The 17,542-nt window shown below is 41.1% G+C and overlaps 2 protein-coding genes across 7 annotated transcripts; one reads left to right on the top strand and one right to left on the bottom strand.

Annotated features, from left to right (window-relative positions):
* Positions 1 to 648: 648 nt before the first annotated feature.
* Positions 649 to 12,590, top strand: LOC135481486 (APOBEC1 complementation factor-like). 6 transcript variants are annotated; one of them, XM_064761303.1, is made up of 15 exons: positions 649 to 1,622; positions 2,412 to 2,591; positions 4,787 to 4,967; positions 5,978 to 6,033; positions 6,404 to 6,493; positions 6,764 to 6,877; positions 7,245 to 7,343; positions 8,417 to 8,515; positions 8,642 to 8,740; positions 8,867 to 8,965; positions 9,571 to 9,638; positions 10,668 to 10,767; positions 11,270 to 11,386; positions 11,674 to 11,809; positions 12,296 to 12,590. In XM_064761303.1, the coding sequence occupies exons 3-15, from the start codon at positions 4,814 to 4,816 to the stop codon at positions 12,388 to 12,390; spliced, it is 1,326 nt and encodes a 441-aa protein (XP_064617373.1). In that variant the 5' UTR covers positions 649 to 1,622; positions 2,412 to 2,591; positions 4,787 to 4,813; the 3' UTR covers positions 12,391 to 12,590. The 6 variants fall into 6 exon arrangements, with proteins under 6 accessions (XP_064617373.1, XP_064617371.1, XP_064617368.1 ...); XM_064761301.1 differs by lacking the exon at positions 649 to 1,622 and having other exon boundaries at positions 2,042 to 2,591; XM_064761298.1 differs by lacking the exons at positions 649 to 1,622; positions 2,412 to 2,591 and adding an exon at positions 3,658 to 4,245.
* Positions 12,591 to 16,010: 3,420 nt separating this feature from the next.
* Positions 16,011 to 17,487, bottom strand: LOC135481487 (serine/threonine-protein phosphatase 6 regulatory ankyrin repeat subunit B-like). The gene has a single exon (XM_064761304.1). The coding sequence runs from the start codon at positions 17,408 to 17,410 to the stop codon at positions 16,055 to 16,057; it is 1,356 nt and encodes a 451-aa protein (XP_064617374.1). The 5' UTR covers positions 17,411 to 17,487; the 3' UTR covers positions 16,011 to 16,054.
* Between the last annotated feature and the right edge of the window lie 55 nt (positions 17,488 to 17,542).

Raw genomic sequence — 17,542 nt, 5'->3', positions numbered from 1 at the left:
GACAGATATACTTACACTTTTGCTTGCAACAAGCCACAGTAGGAGTATATCCTATATCAAAGCAGTGATATGGATTTTAATGGATAAGGATTCAGTGTAACGCACACGTTGTAGTGTATATGTTAGGGGTCTCCCCCGACCAGAGAATCCGGCAAACGTGCCACCTGGCCTGTGGCGGAGCGCGGACGTCAACGAAATCGGTCCGGCGAGCCGCACGGTTGTTGAGCGACGACCAGCCTGCCAGCCTGCCTAAACATTGTTGTCAGCCAGGCAGGCATAGCATCCAACCGACCGTGCTGTTCACCGTAGACGGTCTTGTATACAGTGTTACCAACCAGTCGGGCTGTGATTAACCACGCATGATCAACCACAGCTGACAAGCCACGGCTACCTACCTATCTGGATGGTTCCTATGTATTATGTATAAAAAAATTTTTAGGTTATAGACGACTCGTTGAAGTGATATGGTCTACTGCGTGTAATTATGTAGGTGACATGTGGATGTGTTTTTTTCTACTCCATGTAGATAAGTGCGCGAGAACGAGTTATGTAAGGGGGACTATTTAGCGTGGGCGGATGGTGATGGGAGTGGTTAGGTCATGGGTGATATCACTACGCGTGTCTCAGGTAAAAAAGACAACGTAATGATGCTTGTTTTATTTTTGCATATGTATACTTTTTAATTCAAGCATTAAGTCATTTGAAAACCTGTAGCTGGAAGGTGGGTTATTTCACATTCTTGTTAACATTTGGCAGTGAAGTGGAAGTACAGATTTATTGTTGTTGTCCCCTATATCACATATGGTCCAATCGCTACATGTACGACTCAACATTATTCAAGAATTTATGAGACATGCGCATAAATGGTTATTCATTCTTGAATTGCCTTCGTCATTCAAAGGTTAATCAGGAGCTTTTCGGTAATTTGGACTGTCCTTCCCAAGATGCAGTCATTTTAATCTGCTCTGCTGTGTTTGCCTTATTTGCGCATGGCTGGGAGTGACGTCACACCTGTGACGTGTCAGGTGTGTGTCAGGTAGTGGTGGTGGTGGGTTTTTTCCACGACGGGGTGTGTATACTAGAGTGGAGTGTAGTATAATAGAGTATAGTATAGGGGCAGTGGTGGTAGTGGGAGTGAAAAAAAAGAGGCAAAACGTCGGCTTGTAAAGTCGAGTGGGACAGCTCGAAAAGAGCTCTTTGTCGCCCAAAACGAACCAATGGGTGAGCGGGATTTGCCCCCAAAACGGACCAATGGACGGCCCCCAAAACGGACCTATCCGCGCGCGAGAATGGTTGGAGATGGAGATGGAAATCATACAGGTGAAGGGAAGAAGAAGAAGCCGTTTACCTGCATGATGTGCGCCAGGGACTTCAGTCGGTGGGACGACTGGCTGCGTCACCAGCAGACGCACCACCACCCCTCACCACCATGCACACCACCAACCCCAGAAAAAAGGGTTCACCTGCCCAACCTGCGGGCGGGCGTTTTCCCGACGGGAGCATTTGGTGCGCTGCCAGCGGGAGCATGGAAAAAAACAACGAGCGTGTGTGCGATTGCCTGTGGTAAAACTTTTTACCGATTGTGGGACTGGCGTGTCCATCAACGTGGGGAACAGGGCCAGGTAAGTGCTTTTTTTATTTTTTATTTGATTATTATGAACACTTTTTTAACACCAACACAACATTACAGGAATGAACAAATTATCTTTGGAAGTTTTAACATGGTCGTGGTATGGACATCCCTGCCTTGCTTACTATTCATTTATTGATTTGATTGGGCAATGGTGGTGTACGTCATACTCAAGAAATGTTTACTTATACAAAGGCGACCAACATTTTGGTGGGAGGAATTTGTGCATAACCCAGAGGACACCCACAACCATGGGCAGGTTGCTGACAGACCTTCCCATGTACGGCACGAAAGGAAGCCAGCATGAACTGGACTCACAGCGACCCCAGTGTGGAGAGGTTCCTGGGTCACATGTCATATACATGTAGTAGATTAACATATAGATTATAGTTCTAAAAACTTGTTTTCTTAACTCAGAAACTGGATAATTTGTACCAGGAATTATCAAAGAGTTCAAGTGAGTTCAATCTGGGATTAAGATAGACTGCCTTAATCCGAGACTTAATAAACACCCAAACAAGTACACTTTTATGTGTGCTCTATGGGTGAAACAAACGTTATCAGAAGTCCAGAAATCAGTATTTTTTTAGCTCTGTTTTCAGTAATGGTTTTCATTCCCCATGTATATGTATTTGTTCACGTGTGGATGCAGTGGGCCTCTGCGGACGCTTTACTCTATCAGTATAATATGGAATACGGGAGGTAACTGCTCCGTCTGTTGTTGATGTACTTCCGGTCTTATCATGAACGTCTGCTGTTCGGTACTGTTGCCATCTTGCAGGAGCCGCTTTCATCGCTACAACAACAGCAGTCAGAAAAGCAGAAATTGTAAGTGCATCTCCTGAAGAGTAAGCCCAAACGCGGCGTCTTCAGATAGCGTTCGGATTTGTCACTGATTCCTTACAGCCATGGTCGATCCCAGAATCAAGCCTATAGTAATCAAGGCGGGTGTGGTCACCAGGTAAGTCTGACTTTTACTCAGACGTGTCATGTATACTTAACAGGTTCTGTATATTAAACCAGCAGTATAATTGATCGATACAGATGATAGAAAATTAAACTGAAATTTCAAAATGAAAAAAAGAAAAAAAATTAACTCTATTTGTCAAAATATACGGTCTTTATTATAACACATTATAATACAAACCTTTCTCATGCGAGCCATGTTTAGGCAGGTGTTTAGTTTCCAGGCCCTAATCTAAGTTATACATGTATATCCATGTCTGAAAGATTGAAATGCCGGATCAATATATATGTACCGTAGGTCATCCATGGTTGATCACATGATCTGTTGGAAGCGTTCCACAGGTGGGTCGGGGTGGTCGGCATAGCTGGCATAGCATGGAGCTGTTGGAGCTGCTCCACTCGACTTTACAAGCCGACGTTTTACTCCTTGTCGCGCTCATTGGTCTGTCTTGGACGTCGCAGTGCGAAAGTTTGCCTGGAACATGATAAGCTGTTCTAGAAGACAATGCAGAAGCTAGAACCACGCGAAAACAAAATTTGTTTTTTCTATTTTTGAATATTACACAGGACAATGCCTGTTGTCAAATCGATGTCAGCGATAGTAGATTGGATTCGGGTCATTTTCAATCACCCAGATAGTTGGTATAGCCGAACACTCACTGAAGTATAAACACATGCCATATTTCGTACTATGAATGGTTCAATTTTCGATACTTGAGACTCGCAGGTGAACTGCTTTTCGCAGTGGCACAGCGAGTGCTGCATAACCGTATGCCTCCAAGTTATCAGCTTATTTTTTCACCTATATGTTGCCTTACACGTTTCTGTGGTCATATTCTTTGGATTTGGTGTCTTTTCTATGTACATTGGAATAAAACAATAATTATTGGACATCATAGATGGCGCTGTAGGGCTCTTCTCACATTTCGTACTATGAACAGTTCAATTTTCGATACTTGAGACTCACGGGTGAACTGCTTTCGCAGTGGCACAGCGAGTGCTACATAACCGTGCCCCTCCAAGTTATCAGCTTATTTTTTACCTATATGTTGCCTTACACGTTTCTGCGGTCATATTCTCTGGATTTGATGCCTTTTCTATGTAAATTTGAATAAAACAATAATTATTGGACATCATAGATGGCGCTGTAGGGCTCTTCTAAGTCCACGCACGTGCGTGGCAAAGTCCAGTTTGCCTACTTCTAGTTCGTCAGCAGTGGGACCAGCAGGGTGGAGTAGGGTGTAGGTATGGCGTCCGCGGAGGAGGCTTTGCCACGTCGTGTGACCCGGGAGCCAAACGAAGCCTTGCTGAACCTTACGGCGAGAACAGGATACACCATACGGCGAGAAAAACGGGAAAGAAAGTACGGCGGTCCACCTCCCGACTGGGAAAGCCGGGCTCCTTTAAAGGATTGTGGAATTTTCGTCGGAGGTATTCCAAAAGACTGTTACGAAGACGAGCTCGTTCCAGTATTTGAGAAGATAGGAAAGATTTACGAACTGAAACTCGTAACGAACCGCCGCTTTGGACCCCATAGAGGATATGGATTCGTTACATACACTAACAAAGAACACGCGAATCAAGCGGTAAAGGAGCTTCACAACTACGAAATTCGTAAAGGCCAGCTCTTGTGTGTTCGCAACTCTTCTGTAAGTCATGTAATTTCCACTATAGAAACTTTTTTGGTTGTCTCTTCGTTGCAAATTAAAACACATTTAATTGCCAATGTAGACGGCACCAGACGTCGGAAATATCGGTTGGTTAGTTGTAAAATTCACGAGTAGGTACCACAGTCCAAACAAATTTGACCTTTATGTAAGCCGTTATTTGAAAAGTTATAATTGAACTAAAATTTTTTGTATCAGAGGGGCATTTTGTGTGGGTGGATATGTGTAAAATGTCGCGTAACTTCTTGCAATTTCTTATCGTCTGCTCTTTCATTTTCCGTCACGAGAAGGTGGTGTGCGCGCGTGCAGCATTTGTTGCATTTTCTGTCATGAGAGGGTGGTGTGCGCGCGCGCGCGCAACATTTCTTGCAACAAGTGATTTCTTTTGTATGGGAGGCTGTGGTGATAATTAATATAGTCACTTATGGCTGAAAAGCACTGATGCGTCGTCATCTTTTACATTAATATTGTGCATATTTGTATGACTGGAATAATATTTATGTTGTGCATATTTGTATTACAGAAGGTGGTTTTGCACGTGGGGAACCTTATGTCGACAACTACAGAAGACAAAATTAGAAAGCTGTGCAGTCAAGTTGTGGGAAGAGACAACGCTGTGGGAAGAGTAAAGAAGATAAGAGATTATGCATTCATTCGTTTTAGCGACAAAGATGCTGCTATCAAGGCCATGGCTAAACTTAATGGTGAGAAAAATTATTTATTTTGGAGTTGTGTTGATTGGTTTTGGATAAATACAAATGCATTAACGGAAGTATATTTTTTCTATCGGTAGGCGAATGTAGTTTTTGTGTGCATTTATAGAGTGTGATATATTTCCATTCGGATAGTTCTGTTTCTGATAAGTAAAAGTTCATTTTCGTTTGTCAGTCGCGTGTGGCACATTAGTATGTTTTAACTAGTTTTTCCACTTGATTGATGTTTACAGAAAATTACATGATAGAATATCCACCAACATCTAAGGGAGAATATTGGGAAAACATGCTAACTCAAGTAATTAAGATGAAACAGTGAATAACTGACGCATCGCTTGCCTATAGGATGTTTGATACTCCAACTACGTACAGGAAATGGCTCACATTTATGGGACAGACTTACATATATTTACAGAAGAGCACATACAGTATAAATTCACACTTCAAAACATAAGGTGTGGGCATTCTCTAGAATATTTGTTTGGATAAATTTCTGTATAAATTGGCTTTTATGGTAGCTTATTATTAACTTAATATCACCCCTCATTCAACATGGATGGGAAGGTCTGCCAGCAACCTGTGAATGGTTGTGGGTTTCCACCAGGCTCTGCCTGGTTTACTCATGCTATAATGCTGATCACCGTCGTATAAGTGAAATATTCTTGAGTACAGCGTAAAAACGGGCCAATCAATAAATCATTCAGCATGAAAAGAAGCTGTTGAACATTAAATGATCAAATGTTTAAAAGAGGGAAGTTGTTTCAACAGTTACATGTAATAGGCTGAATATTGAACCCAAGATCCCGGGACCATTTTGCCGGGAATTTTTTGAGAAAATAAGAAGTTTTCTTTGGGAGAAACTCTAGGTAGACTGTATCTGGAACACTTTTTTAACTGATGTGTAGCATTTGTACTACGTCCTCATTCTTTCAAGAAATAAAATTAAAGGAAGATCAAGGTGAGAAGGCGTTATATAATAAGTCATGTATATTTCTCTCTAGGAATGAATGTTGAAGGTGCTTACATTGAGGTTGCATGGGCAAAAGGAAGAGAGCAGGTAAGAAATCATTTGGTCAATGTTGCTGCCACATCGTGAAAATCGTCTCAAATGTGTAATTCAGGACAGCCCAGCGATCATCCTCTTCCATAGGTTAAGTTTGTTTGCAACATAGTATGTGGAGTAAACTGTGTTAAGTTGGAAGAGTTCAAATGTTTTCAAATTGAGAGTTTGTGGAAGGTATTTGGTCGGAAACCGGGACCTGTCCACATTTTTCCCCCATCAGCTTTCTTTCACCATTGTAAACTCATCTGTCGTGTATGTGTGAAGTAAGCTTTGCATATAAAAACCAAATTATTTATATATATTTATATCAGGTAAATAATTGAATTTTACTACTGATGAAAATTCTTTATTGCGGGTTAATCAGAACCGACACTTGGGTGAGGTTGATAGAGCATACAACAGAGGCTCGGAAGCGTTGAAATCTTGGAAGCAGAAAGAAGTATCATCTGTCAGGGTAAGAGTTCCTCATGTGGTAGGATAACATTATTTGTTGTGTCAACCATTGAAGGTATATTCCCCTTCACAATGAAGAGAAACTAACTATTAGGGAGACAATCCACTCAGAACTACACAAGTAATTATACTCACCTGGGCCACGAGTGGAAGGGTAAGGGGTTCTCATATGTCAGCATAAGAGTTTCTGGTATGTAAGCATAGGGGTTTCAGATCCGGTATGCAAGGGTAGGGAATGCCACTGATGGCTTATGATGTTGAAATTTTCCAGTGTGTAGAAATATTGAAGGCCTTGGACTGCCACTTGGGTGAGGTTGATAGAGCATACAACAGAGGCCAGGAAGCGTTGGAATCTTGGAAGCAGAAAGAAGTATCATCTGTCAGGGTAAGAGTTCCTCATGTGGTAGGCTAGGGGGTTCTGTTATGTCAGGGTAAGAGTTCCTCGTATGTTAAGGTAGGTTGTTCTCATATATCTGTAGGGGGTTCTCATATATCTGGGTAGGAGGTTCTCATATGTCAGGGTAAGAGTTCCTCATATGTCGGGGTAGTGGGCTCTGTTATGTCAGGGTAAGAGTTCCTCGCATGTTAGGGTAGTGGGCTCTGTTACGTCAGGGTAAGAGTTCCTCATATGTTAAGGTAGGGGGTTCTCATATATCTGGGTAAAGCTTTGCATATAAAAACCAAATTATTTATATATATTTATATCAGGTAAATAATTGAATTTTACTACTGATGAAAATTCTTTATTGCAGGCTAATCAGGACTGCCACTTGGGTGAGGTTGATAGAGCATACAACAGAGGCCCGGAAGCGTTGGAATCTTGGAAGCAGAAAGAAGTATCACCTGTCAGGGTAAGAGTTCCTCATGTGGTAGGATAACATTATTTGTTGTGTCACCCATTGAAGGTATATTCCCCTTCACAATGAAGAGAAACTAACCATTAGGGAGACAATCCACTCAGAACTACACAAGTAATTATACTCACCTGGGCCACGAGTGGAAGGGTAAGGGGTTCTCATATGTCAGCATAAGAGTTTCTGGTATGTAAGCATAAGGGTTTCCAATCCGGTATGCAAGGGTAGGGAATGCCACTGATGGCTTATGATGTTGAAATTTTCCAGTGTGTAGAAATATTGAAGGCCTCATATGTGTAGTATAATGCCTTAGCCTTTCAGGCCGTTGATTAAAAAATGATTAGAACTACATGCTAAAAATCTTTAATAATAACTTTTTTTTTAATCAGTGTATAATACTATATTCAAGAATTGTCACATTATTCCACCACGATCAGGTTTATGGATGGAGGAAATTGGAGTAAGACCTGGATTTGTACATGAATTTATAGGTCAAGTACCTACAGTGGAAGCAAGTCAGCTGTTCAACCCTTTGAGCGAATCTGCTTTCATGCATGCTTTGGTTGTATGACAAGTGTACTTGATACTGTGACAAATTTTTCAGGGCTATGGCTATGATTTTGATCCTAGTTAAATTATTTATATATATTTATATCAGGTAAATAATTGAATTTTACCACTGATGAAAATTCTTTATGGCAGGCTAATCAATCAGTCAGGGTAGTGGGCTCTGTTATGTCAGGGTAAGAGTTCCTTGTATGTTAGGGTTGTGGGCTCTGTTACGTCAGGGTAAGAGTTGCTCATATGTTAAGGTAGGGGGTTCTCATATATCTGGCTGGATTTGTACATGAATTTATAGGTCAAGTACCTACAGTGGAAGCAAGTCAGCTGTTCAACCCTTTGAGCGAATCTGCTTTCATGCATGCTTTGGTTGTATGACAAGTGTACTTGATACTGTGACAAATTTTTCAGGGCTATGGCTATGATTTTGATCCTAGTTAAATTATTTATATATATTTATATCAGGTAAATAATTGAATTTTACCACTGATGAAAATTCTTTATTGCAGGCTAATCAGGACTGCCACTTGGGTGAGGTTGATAGAGCATACAACAGAGGTCAGGAAGCGTTGGAATCTTGGAAGCAGAAAGAAGTATCATGTGTCAAGGTAAGAGTTCCTCATGTGGTAGGATAGGTGTGAAGTAAGCTTTGCATATAAAAACCAAATTATTTATATATATTTATATCAGGTAAATAATTGAATTTTACTACTGATGAAAATTCTTTATTGCAGGCTAATCAGGACTACCACTTGGGTGAGGTTGATAGAGCATACAACAGAGGCCAGGAAGCGTTGGAATCTTGGAAGCAGAAAGAAGTATCATATGTCAGGGTAAGAGTTCCTCATGTGGTAGGATAGGTGTGAAGTAAGCTTTGCATATAAAAACCAAATTATTTATATATATTTATATCAGGTAAATAATTGAATTTTACTACTGATGAAAATTCTTTATTGCAGGCTAATCAGGACTGCCACTTGGGTGAGGTTGATAGAGCATACAACAGAGGCCCGGAAGCGTTGGAATCTTGGAAGCAGAAAGAAGTATCACCTGTCAGGGTAAGAGTTCCTCATGTGGTAGGATAACATTATTTGTTGTGTCAACCATTGAAGGTATATTCCCCTTCACAATGTAGAGAAACTAACTATTAGGGAGACAATCCACTCAGAACTACACAAGTAATTATACTCACCTGGGCCACGAGTGGAAGGGTAAGGGGTTCTCATATGTCAGCATAAGAGTTTCTGGTATGTAAGCATAGGGGTTTCCAATCCGGTATGCAAGGGTAGGGAATGCCACTGATGGCTTATGATGTTGAAATTTTCCAGTGTGTAGAAATATTGAAGGCCTCATATGTGTAGTATAATGCCTTAGCCTTTCAGGCCGTTGATTAAAAAATGATTAGAACTACATGCTAAAAATCTTTAATAATAACTTTTTTTTTAATCAGTGTATAATACTATATTCAAGAATTGTCACATTATTCCACCACGATCAGGTTTATGGATGGAGGAAATTGGAGTAAGACCTGGATTTGTACATGAATTTATAGGTCATGGGCTCTGTTATGTTAGGGTAAGAGTTCCTCGTATGTTAAGGTAGGGGGGTTATGCATGCTTTGGTTGTATGACAAGTGTACTTGATACTGTGACAAATTTTTCAGGGCTATGGCTATGATCCTAGTTACTCGCCTCCATTGTATTACAACCCGATGTCTCCACCACCCGCAAGGTAAGAACTATTTTGGCCTGAAATCCACAACTCTGTTCACCCGATATAAGAATACAGATGAGAATCCAGCACAGCAGATGATCTGGCAGTCAGAATAGAGTTGTATTCTTGGAATTTTTATAAAAATCAGTTAGCTTAGAACAATATTTGCGGAATTAAGAGCATAGGTTGTCATATTCCACCGTGTGTGTCCAGTTTGTCTGTTTAATATCAGGGTTCTCAGAAGTGTCAGATGCTCTGTCATTTGTGTGCTTCAGACCAGGAACAGGATATTTGTCTTTGGTTTTAAATCATTTCAGTTGTGATCATCTATGATGAAATCTTAGATAACCTAAGATTAAATTTTACCTTATGATTTGTCTGTAATAACTGTAACTGTAAATAAGCATATGCAAGTGGTTTTTACAAAGTACAGTATTGTAGCTCTCCTGCTGATATGCTAATGGATACAGAGTACAGAGTGAGAACTAGAAAAATGACATGGGTAAGTCTACTTTGGCAACTGAAATCCAAAATGAGGTAATGACGGATTTCAGTTGGAAGGTGCTTCACACGGAGCAGAAATATTTGCAAGACTGTGCAAGGCATAGCTTTATTGAAAACAGGCGATTTTATTGAATGGTAGGGGCTTGCTTTTTGCCAAGAATTAATGTGAACTTCGTACCACCTGTGACCTATATTCTTTAATTGTCACTCTGTAGCTTTCCATTCAACAGCATACATGTAGGAAAGGTACACTACCATATTTAGTGGTTTTACCATTGTGGTTGATAGAGTCATTTGACGTGAAAGAAGTTGCATTTATGTGTTATCCATGCAATGTCCTCAAAAAAACGTTTTATGAGCTTCTTACATGTAAGTATACAAAGAAGCATTAAGTTTCATCAACCAAACCTGAATAGCTCAATATATTTGATTTTATGTGAACATCTCAGGAGGAAAAGCAGGAAGAAGAAACTTTAAGAAGGCTCAGTCACATAATTTTTACCATGAAATAGCTGGAATATTTGTGCTTTTTTGTACTGTTAGCAGGGCGTTGGCAGGGCGAGGTCCCATGGGCATCAGAAGCCCTGTGCGAGGCCGAGGGATGATGCTGAGGGGGTGTGGCTTTAGGAAACATCCAGCGGAGGTGTGTATCGTTGTCAATGCAGAAGGTTTCCGGTCCCATATCCCATTAAAAAGTTGCGCATTGCAACTTATTCTGAAGCATGCTTAAAGGATTACGCAGTCTTAAAATCTATAATCTGCCTACGCCGTACTAAAAGACATGAACCGATTGTGCAATTAACCAGAAGGTGAGTTAGTTCAGTTTCGTTGAAGATGGGTGTTTGTTTAAACTTTGAAGTAACAGGGAACATACTTAGAAACTAATTCTTATCTAATATTTCCTATACATGTAATGAGTTTTGAATTAAATTTCGTTAATCAGGTGTGTTAATAGCTAAAAAATTGGCTGTTTTGTTATCATTGAAAGTTGTCATAATGCAAGGCTCTGTGTTGAACCTTTGACCATGATTTTGTTTTGTGGAAGAATTTTTTGTTTTACTAATTACCTTTAATTTATAGCCCGATTGCCCTAGTGAGGCTTCAGTAAATCAAGAATGTCATGCATGTAACGATGTTCACTATAGGTGCTCGATGACCTTTGTCAGAAGAATGGATGGGGAAGTCCTGTATACCAGCTTCATTCTCTCATGGGAAGGGGTGGAAGTGGTGCCCAACAGCTCTTAGAGCTCTTTTTGTACAAGGTACTACCATAGGTTTCAACAAAATGTTGATAAGAAACTTGTTTGAAGAGATAAGAATCAAGTTCTTTTTGCTGGAATGTAACTTTTTTTATTATTTATTTATACAATTAATCATGTCCATGTGTACCAGAAAGAATAAGAAGTAAATTATCTTATAAAAATAATTGATCTGAAGTAAATCGAAAAAAGAATGTTGTGGTTGGGGTTTATACATGTATAAGTATATGTAGAAGTTGATGTTAGGCATTTACATTGTTAATCTATGGTAAAGTACATTTGTCTTTCAGATCACCATACCAGCTCTCGGTACTCAGTTTCCAAATCGTAATCCATTTACCCCAAATAAACTGTGTCCTACTGTTGAGGGGGCAAAGGTTTTTGCAGCAGAGTACACTTTGATGCAGTTAGGTGTGCCTCTTGAAGGTAAAGTTAGTGTCCAGATAAGAAAGGAAAGACAAACAAATGCTTCACCGCCCAAGCTCTACCCTTTTTCACTTATGATACCTCATTGAATAAGTGGCCATTGTATGCTTTGATGTCTTGTTTCTTTCCTGAACCAGCTTTGCTTCTTGATTTAAGAAAGTAAGAGCTATCTCATGTTACATGTTTGTAACAGTATATGAAAAGTATAAAAAAAACTTCTTTACTGGATCATATGTAATAAGACATGCTGCAAAAAACTTAATTGCTGGAAATTACTATTCATAGCTGAGCTGTTTGCCGTTATGTAAGCACTTGTGACATGCATCAGGTATTGTGTGTGTTAGCAACTCGTTTGAAGAATGAATGGTTAAATACTCACATACATACACGCATGCGGTTACCCAAGTATATTTTGAATGAATATTAGCCAGGAAAGTAACTATTTGCATAACTAGAATTGTCAGAGTTTATTGTTTTGTGCTGCAGCCCTAGAGTTCATTAGCCCACCATGTCCTTACACCCAGCCGAGCTATGCCAACCACCCCGACCCACCTGTGGAACGCTTCCAACAGATCCTGTGAAAAGCCATGGATGACCTGGTTTTTTTCTGTTTTTTTTCTCTCATTTCTGATAACCAATATGACCCTGGGCTAGAAAGGGGCGTGACCTTGGACGAGATGCCCGTATCAGAGTGGACTTGTTAAATGACTTCTTCCTTCTTCGAATCTTCTTGTTCCCGGAGTTGTAACGGGTCACATGTGATGTAAAATATCAGATGAAAACTGATGAGTATCAGATGAATATAAAACACGTATTCTATTAATCCCACATAAAATTAGCATTAGACTAACAGTATATTATGTTGAATATGGCAGAATATTATATTGTAATAACACAATACATTCCAGCATCATTCAGATCACAGATTTTCTGTTAAAAATAACAGATTAATTTTTCGAATGTATACCTTCTGCTATTGTAGGAACTTAACTTTATACAGAGGCTAGGTCTCTTCGATGGTCATTTGGCAATCTCTACTAATAGAGCCAGACATTTTGACACCTGCTTTGACCGGTCTTTTCAAAGTCAAATTAGCTGTTCAGCACACCCATTTATCATTTATTTTCAATATCATTTTTATCATTTACACGTATGGGCTTTGTTAGGTTCCCCATAGCAAGTACTGCAAGTTTATGTTTCGGTATATCCTTTTGTATTTCAGATTTTTGATAGAAAAGAATAAAACATTGAAAAAAGAATTTTTTTAATATAACCTGGTAGTTGTTTTCTCCTTCATGGTCATTTGGTTGTCTTGTGTATATGTGTGTTAAGATTAGTGGATAAAGAATAATTGAATTTAACCGTTTAAGAAATGGCTGTTACATATCTTGCTTAAATATGTGGATGTTGGTGAAAATATAGATGCTGAAAATATGTGTGAAATACCATCACATTGATCTCCTCCAAGTTTCTTATAAGCTTCGAGATTTTCTGATCCAAGTTTTTTCTCTTTTTTTTTTCCCCCTATACTCTACTGTGCTCTATTCCACTACACCGCCTATATATAGTATAGAGTAGAGTAGAGTATAGTATAGTAGAGTCTCCAGTGTACGTGCATGTTTGGGTGTGGTGTCGATCCATCCATCCCTACCACAACCAGCAGGTAGACAGACAGGCAGATCACCCAAAAAAAAATCCCACCGACCGGGTCTACGGTTCATAACACCGACCCTCTGCCTGCAGCAGTGAGCCTTCCTGGGCGAACAGTGTTGCAAAGACACGCTGAGCGATCCTACCCACCAGTCAGCCTGCAGTCCGGCCAACACTGTTGTCAGCTGTGCTTTGTTTTGACACGTGGTTTTTGTTTGGACACGTGGTTTTTGATCGGCTGCGCCTTGAATACATTGTATACATTGTTGCCAGTCAGTCAACCAGCCACTGCGTCAGCCACTGCGCCAGCGAGCTGGGGAGTACACCCTTATACATGTCACCTACATGCCCTATACTGTTATACGGTTATACTACCTATCCACGCGGAAATTCACCACGCGCTGATTGGTTCGTTTTTTTCTTACGTAACCTCTTCTCGCACGCTGATTGGTCCGTTTTGCGGGCCCCCCATTGGGCAGTTTGGGGGCAAATCCGGCTCACCCATTGGCTCGTTTTGGCGCCCGGGAGCTCTTTTCGAGCTGTCCCACTCGACTTTACAAGCCGACGTTTTGCCTCTTTTTTTCGCTCTTTTTTTCCCTATACTGTTATACGGTTATACTATATCACACTCGTCTATACACACATACACCCCGCGGCGTGGAAAAAAACCCACAACTGAGGGATGACGTCACACCTACCAGCCCTTCGGGCTGGCAGGTGTGACGTCACCACCACATCACCTCAAAAAACGACTCCTCTAAAACCTCAAAAAATGGCTCCTCAATGAGACCCCTAAGTCACATTCCTAACTACTTATGGCCTTATTCAGTACGCTTATTTCCCTTCCTTGTTTATTTCCTACACAGGATATTGCGTACTAACGAACCATTCATATATTCCTTTATTCTTTAATCGTTAAAAAGAGAGTTGACAGGTGTGGCTGCGGTTATAGGCGGAGTTACCCATGCATGGTTCACAATAGTCAACTAAATCTGTAAAATTTATATCTTATGGTGAGCTGTTTACAGTGAATATGCCAAAGCCAAGTTGTCATCCCTATCTTTCGTAGAATTTAAAACCTAGAACGAATCTTGGATTCCATATGATGACTTAAGCTTAGAATACCCTTTTCAACCACACCCAAAATGTTTTTTCCCCTCACATGGTGATTGTTAGTTTTATGGGTCGAGGAAACCAGAGAGCCATAAGTGAGCTACCAAGCTTTGATACATATTTCTTTATTTGCTTGGTGTTTTACGCCATTCTCAAGAATATTTTATTCATACGAAAGCGGCCAGCAGGCTTGTGGGAGGAAATCGGGCACAGCCCAGGGGAAAACCACGATCATTCGCAGGTTGCTGTAAGACCTTTCCACGTACAGCCGGAGAGGAAGCCAACTTGAGCCGGACTTGAACTCGCAGCGACCCCATTGGGGAGAGGCCCCTGGTTCAACACAAATCTGACCATCTAATATTGCAGCTGAAGACTGAAATCTGGGGCACAGTGTCTGGCCTAAAATATGCCATCAGCTACGACTACCTATATTAGTTCTGAAACATCCATCAAAACCAACAAAATATGATATAATCAAAGACGTACAGCAAAGAGAGTAAAAACCAGAGTAGCGACGACAGTATGATAGTTGACAAACTTGTCGCACGTAACCGTTGAAACACCTCCTATCAATTTACCTCAGCCCGAGTTTTTTTTTAACTGTTCGTGTAAATGCTTAAATAGTAGCAAACTACACGCCCCCTATAGAACCATGGTTGAAGCAAAATTAGGTAAAAGCAATATACAGTGAAGAATTTTGTTTTTGGTACTTAGAAGTCAAACATAGCATTTTGTTGTCAGCTTGTCGAAAACGTTCTAATTCTTCTAATAAGTCTTCTAATTCCCGTTAATGACCTCTGATATATTGCAATTAACATCACTATATATTAATTTTACTTAATTTTTTAGAAAATTCTTCTGTAGAGTTTTCTCATATTTATTTATTCATTTGATTGATTGATGTTTTACACCGTACTCAAGAATATTTTCACTTATACGGCGGCGGCCAGCATTATGGTGGGAGGCTACCGAACAAAGGCCAAACCCAGACCATTCACTGGTTGCTGCAAACCGTCCCACCTACGGCTGTGATTTGAACTAGGTCACTAGATCTGTGCGCCGCGATGAATTGCTAACCACTTTGTTTTCCCACATAACAACGAGCATCCAGTATCGCCTACATTATGTTACACGCAGTACAATAGACATAACCGAAAACACATATTCCCCATATTGAACGATGTACGACGGCGGCAAGAATACTTTCGTTGTTAACAGATCAATGATTACATATAAAGGTACACATCCACAAAATTTCACCAATGTGCACATTACTACTTCATGATTCACAAACAGACAGTCTATTCATATTTATGTAAATGTAAAAGTCACATAGAATTTTGAATATATAAAAATAACAATCTTCAACACAAAAGAGGAGAGTATATATATATATATATATATATATATATATATATATATATATATATATACCTGATCAACATATTCTTTTCCACTAAACACTTATTTATACAGGTAAAATTATAGTCTTTGCAATAAAATGATTTCTTTTAATGCCCTTGGAAGGTGTAAGCGATCACACGCGCAGAGGACATTGCCTGCCGAACAGGAATGCATGATCGAGCTTCTGATAATCCTCCGGCAAACGTCCTTCAGAGTGGACGGAGCTTTCGGATTACCAATCCCGTGCTCCATTTGCCACTTTGACACCGCCTCTTGCAGTTCTTGGTAGCCAATGGTCGGCGAGTTATTTCCAGAGTCCGGCACTTTAACCACACCCCCTGCCAAAATCAGGCGGTGAATGACCAATCGCATGTCTCCGTTCGGCTGCTTCTTGTACTGCGTGAGCGCCGATGACATTAGCTGCTGTCCAGGTACAAGGCCGTGGGCAGTTATCGTCAAGTTCAGAATTTCAAAGGCGTCCGGTGGAGTTTTTCCCTGAGAGCCTAGCTGGCGAATAGCTATCCTCACCAATTCGTCCCTATTCTGATAATTCCTAGGGTCTACGTGAACTGTATCAGCACCGGCCTCTAACAACTGCCGGACACAGTTCAAGTTCTGTTTCTTGGCGGCCAGGTACAATGCATTTGTCCCTTCTCGTCGGCGTAGGTTCACATTGCAACCGTGTTTTATCAACTTGGCAACGATGTGATTGTGACCCGAAAGTACCGCAAAGTACAGAGCAGTTCTGCCGTTCAGATCCTGGAAGTCGATATCCCCACCACACTCCAGGAGTTCGTTGACGCCGCGAGAATTCCCGTAGCTCGCGGCTACGTGTAGCGGAACCTTCTTATCATCGTCCGCGGCGTTGACACTTGCCCCCGCGGCCATTAACATGGAGGCGATGGTATAATGGTGATTCACAACGGCCTTCAGTAGCGGGGTCCGTTGCCAGATATCCCGACACTCGAGGTGAACCCTGGCCTTAATCAGTAGGTCCACACAGTCCCTGGAGCCGCACTCTGCAGCGATGTGCAGCGGAGTTTCACCGGACCCATCCGGCAGATTCCGATTGGCGCCCATCTTCAGCAGGACGTCCATACATTCTGGCTGATTGTATCTAGCAGCGATGTGAAGGCCACGGCTATTTCCTATCACCACGGCGTTGGCGGAAAAGCCAGATTTGAGGATGAGACGTAAACACTCTACGTTCCCCTTTTTCAAAGCATCGTGCACAAGCGTATCAACCTCCTCATTAGCAGTCATGCACACCTGAGACCCTTGATTACCCATCCTGTGTGCAGCTGTAGAGAATAGAACCTTTCCCACTCTAGCTGGACATAAAGCGGTCCTCGACAAGTCCTTTACTCTCACATGGCGACCTGCACGACACTTCAGTATACCCGTCTTCTTGCCGAAGTAGAAGTTGGTGGCCATCAGATAAACAGTTCACATGCCTGCCGGTACCCGCCGCACCCCTGCGTGGGACACTTCACACGAATTACCCGTAAAGCCTGCAGAACAAAGAAAAACGTAGGCTACCTGCATGGATAGGTTTCAGCCCGAGTG

Source organism: Liolophura sinensis, unplaced genomic scaffold, assembly GCF_032854445.1.
Source record: "Liolophura sinensis isolate JHLJ2023 unplaced genomic scaffold, CUHK_Ljap_v2 scaffold_145, whole genome shotgun sequence".
Classification (NCBI taxonomy): domain Eukaryota; kingdom Metazoa; phylum Mollusca; class Polyplacophora; order Chitonida; family Chitonidae; genus Liolophura; species Liolophura sinensis.
The sequence above is the reverse complement of the archived record's forward strand: the minus strand, read 5'-3'. Positions and strand labels throughout refer to the sequence as shown.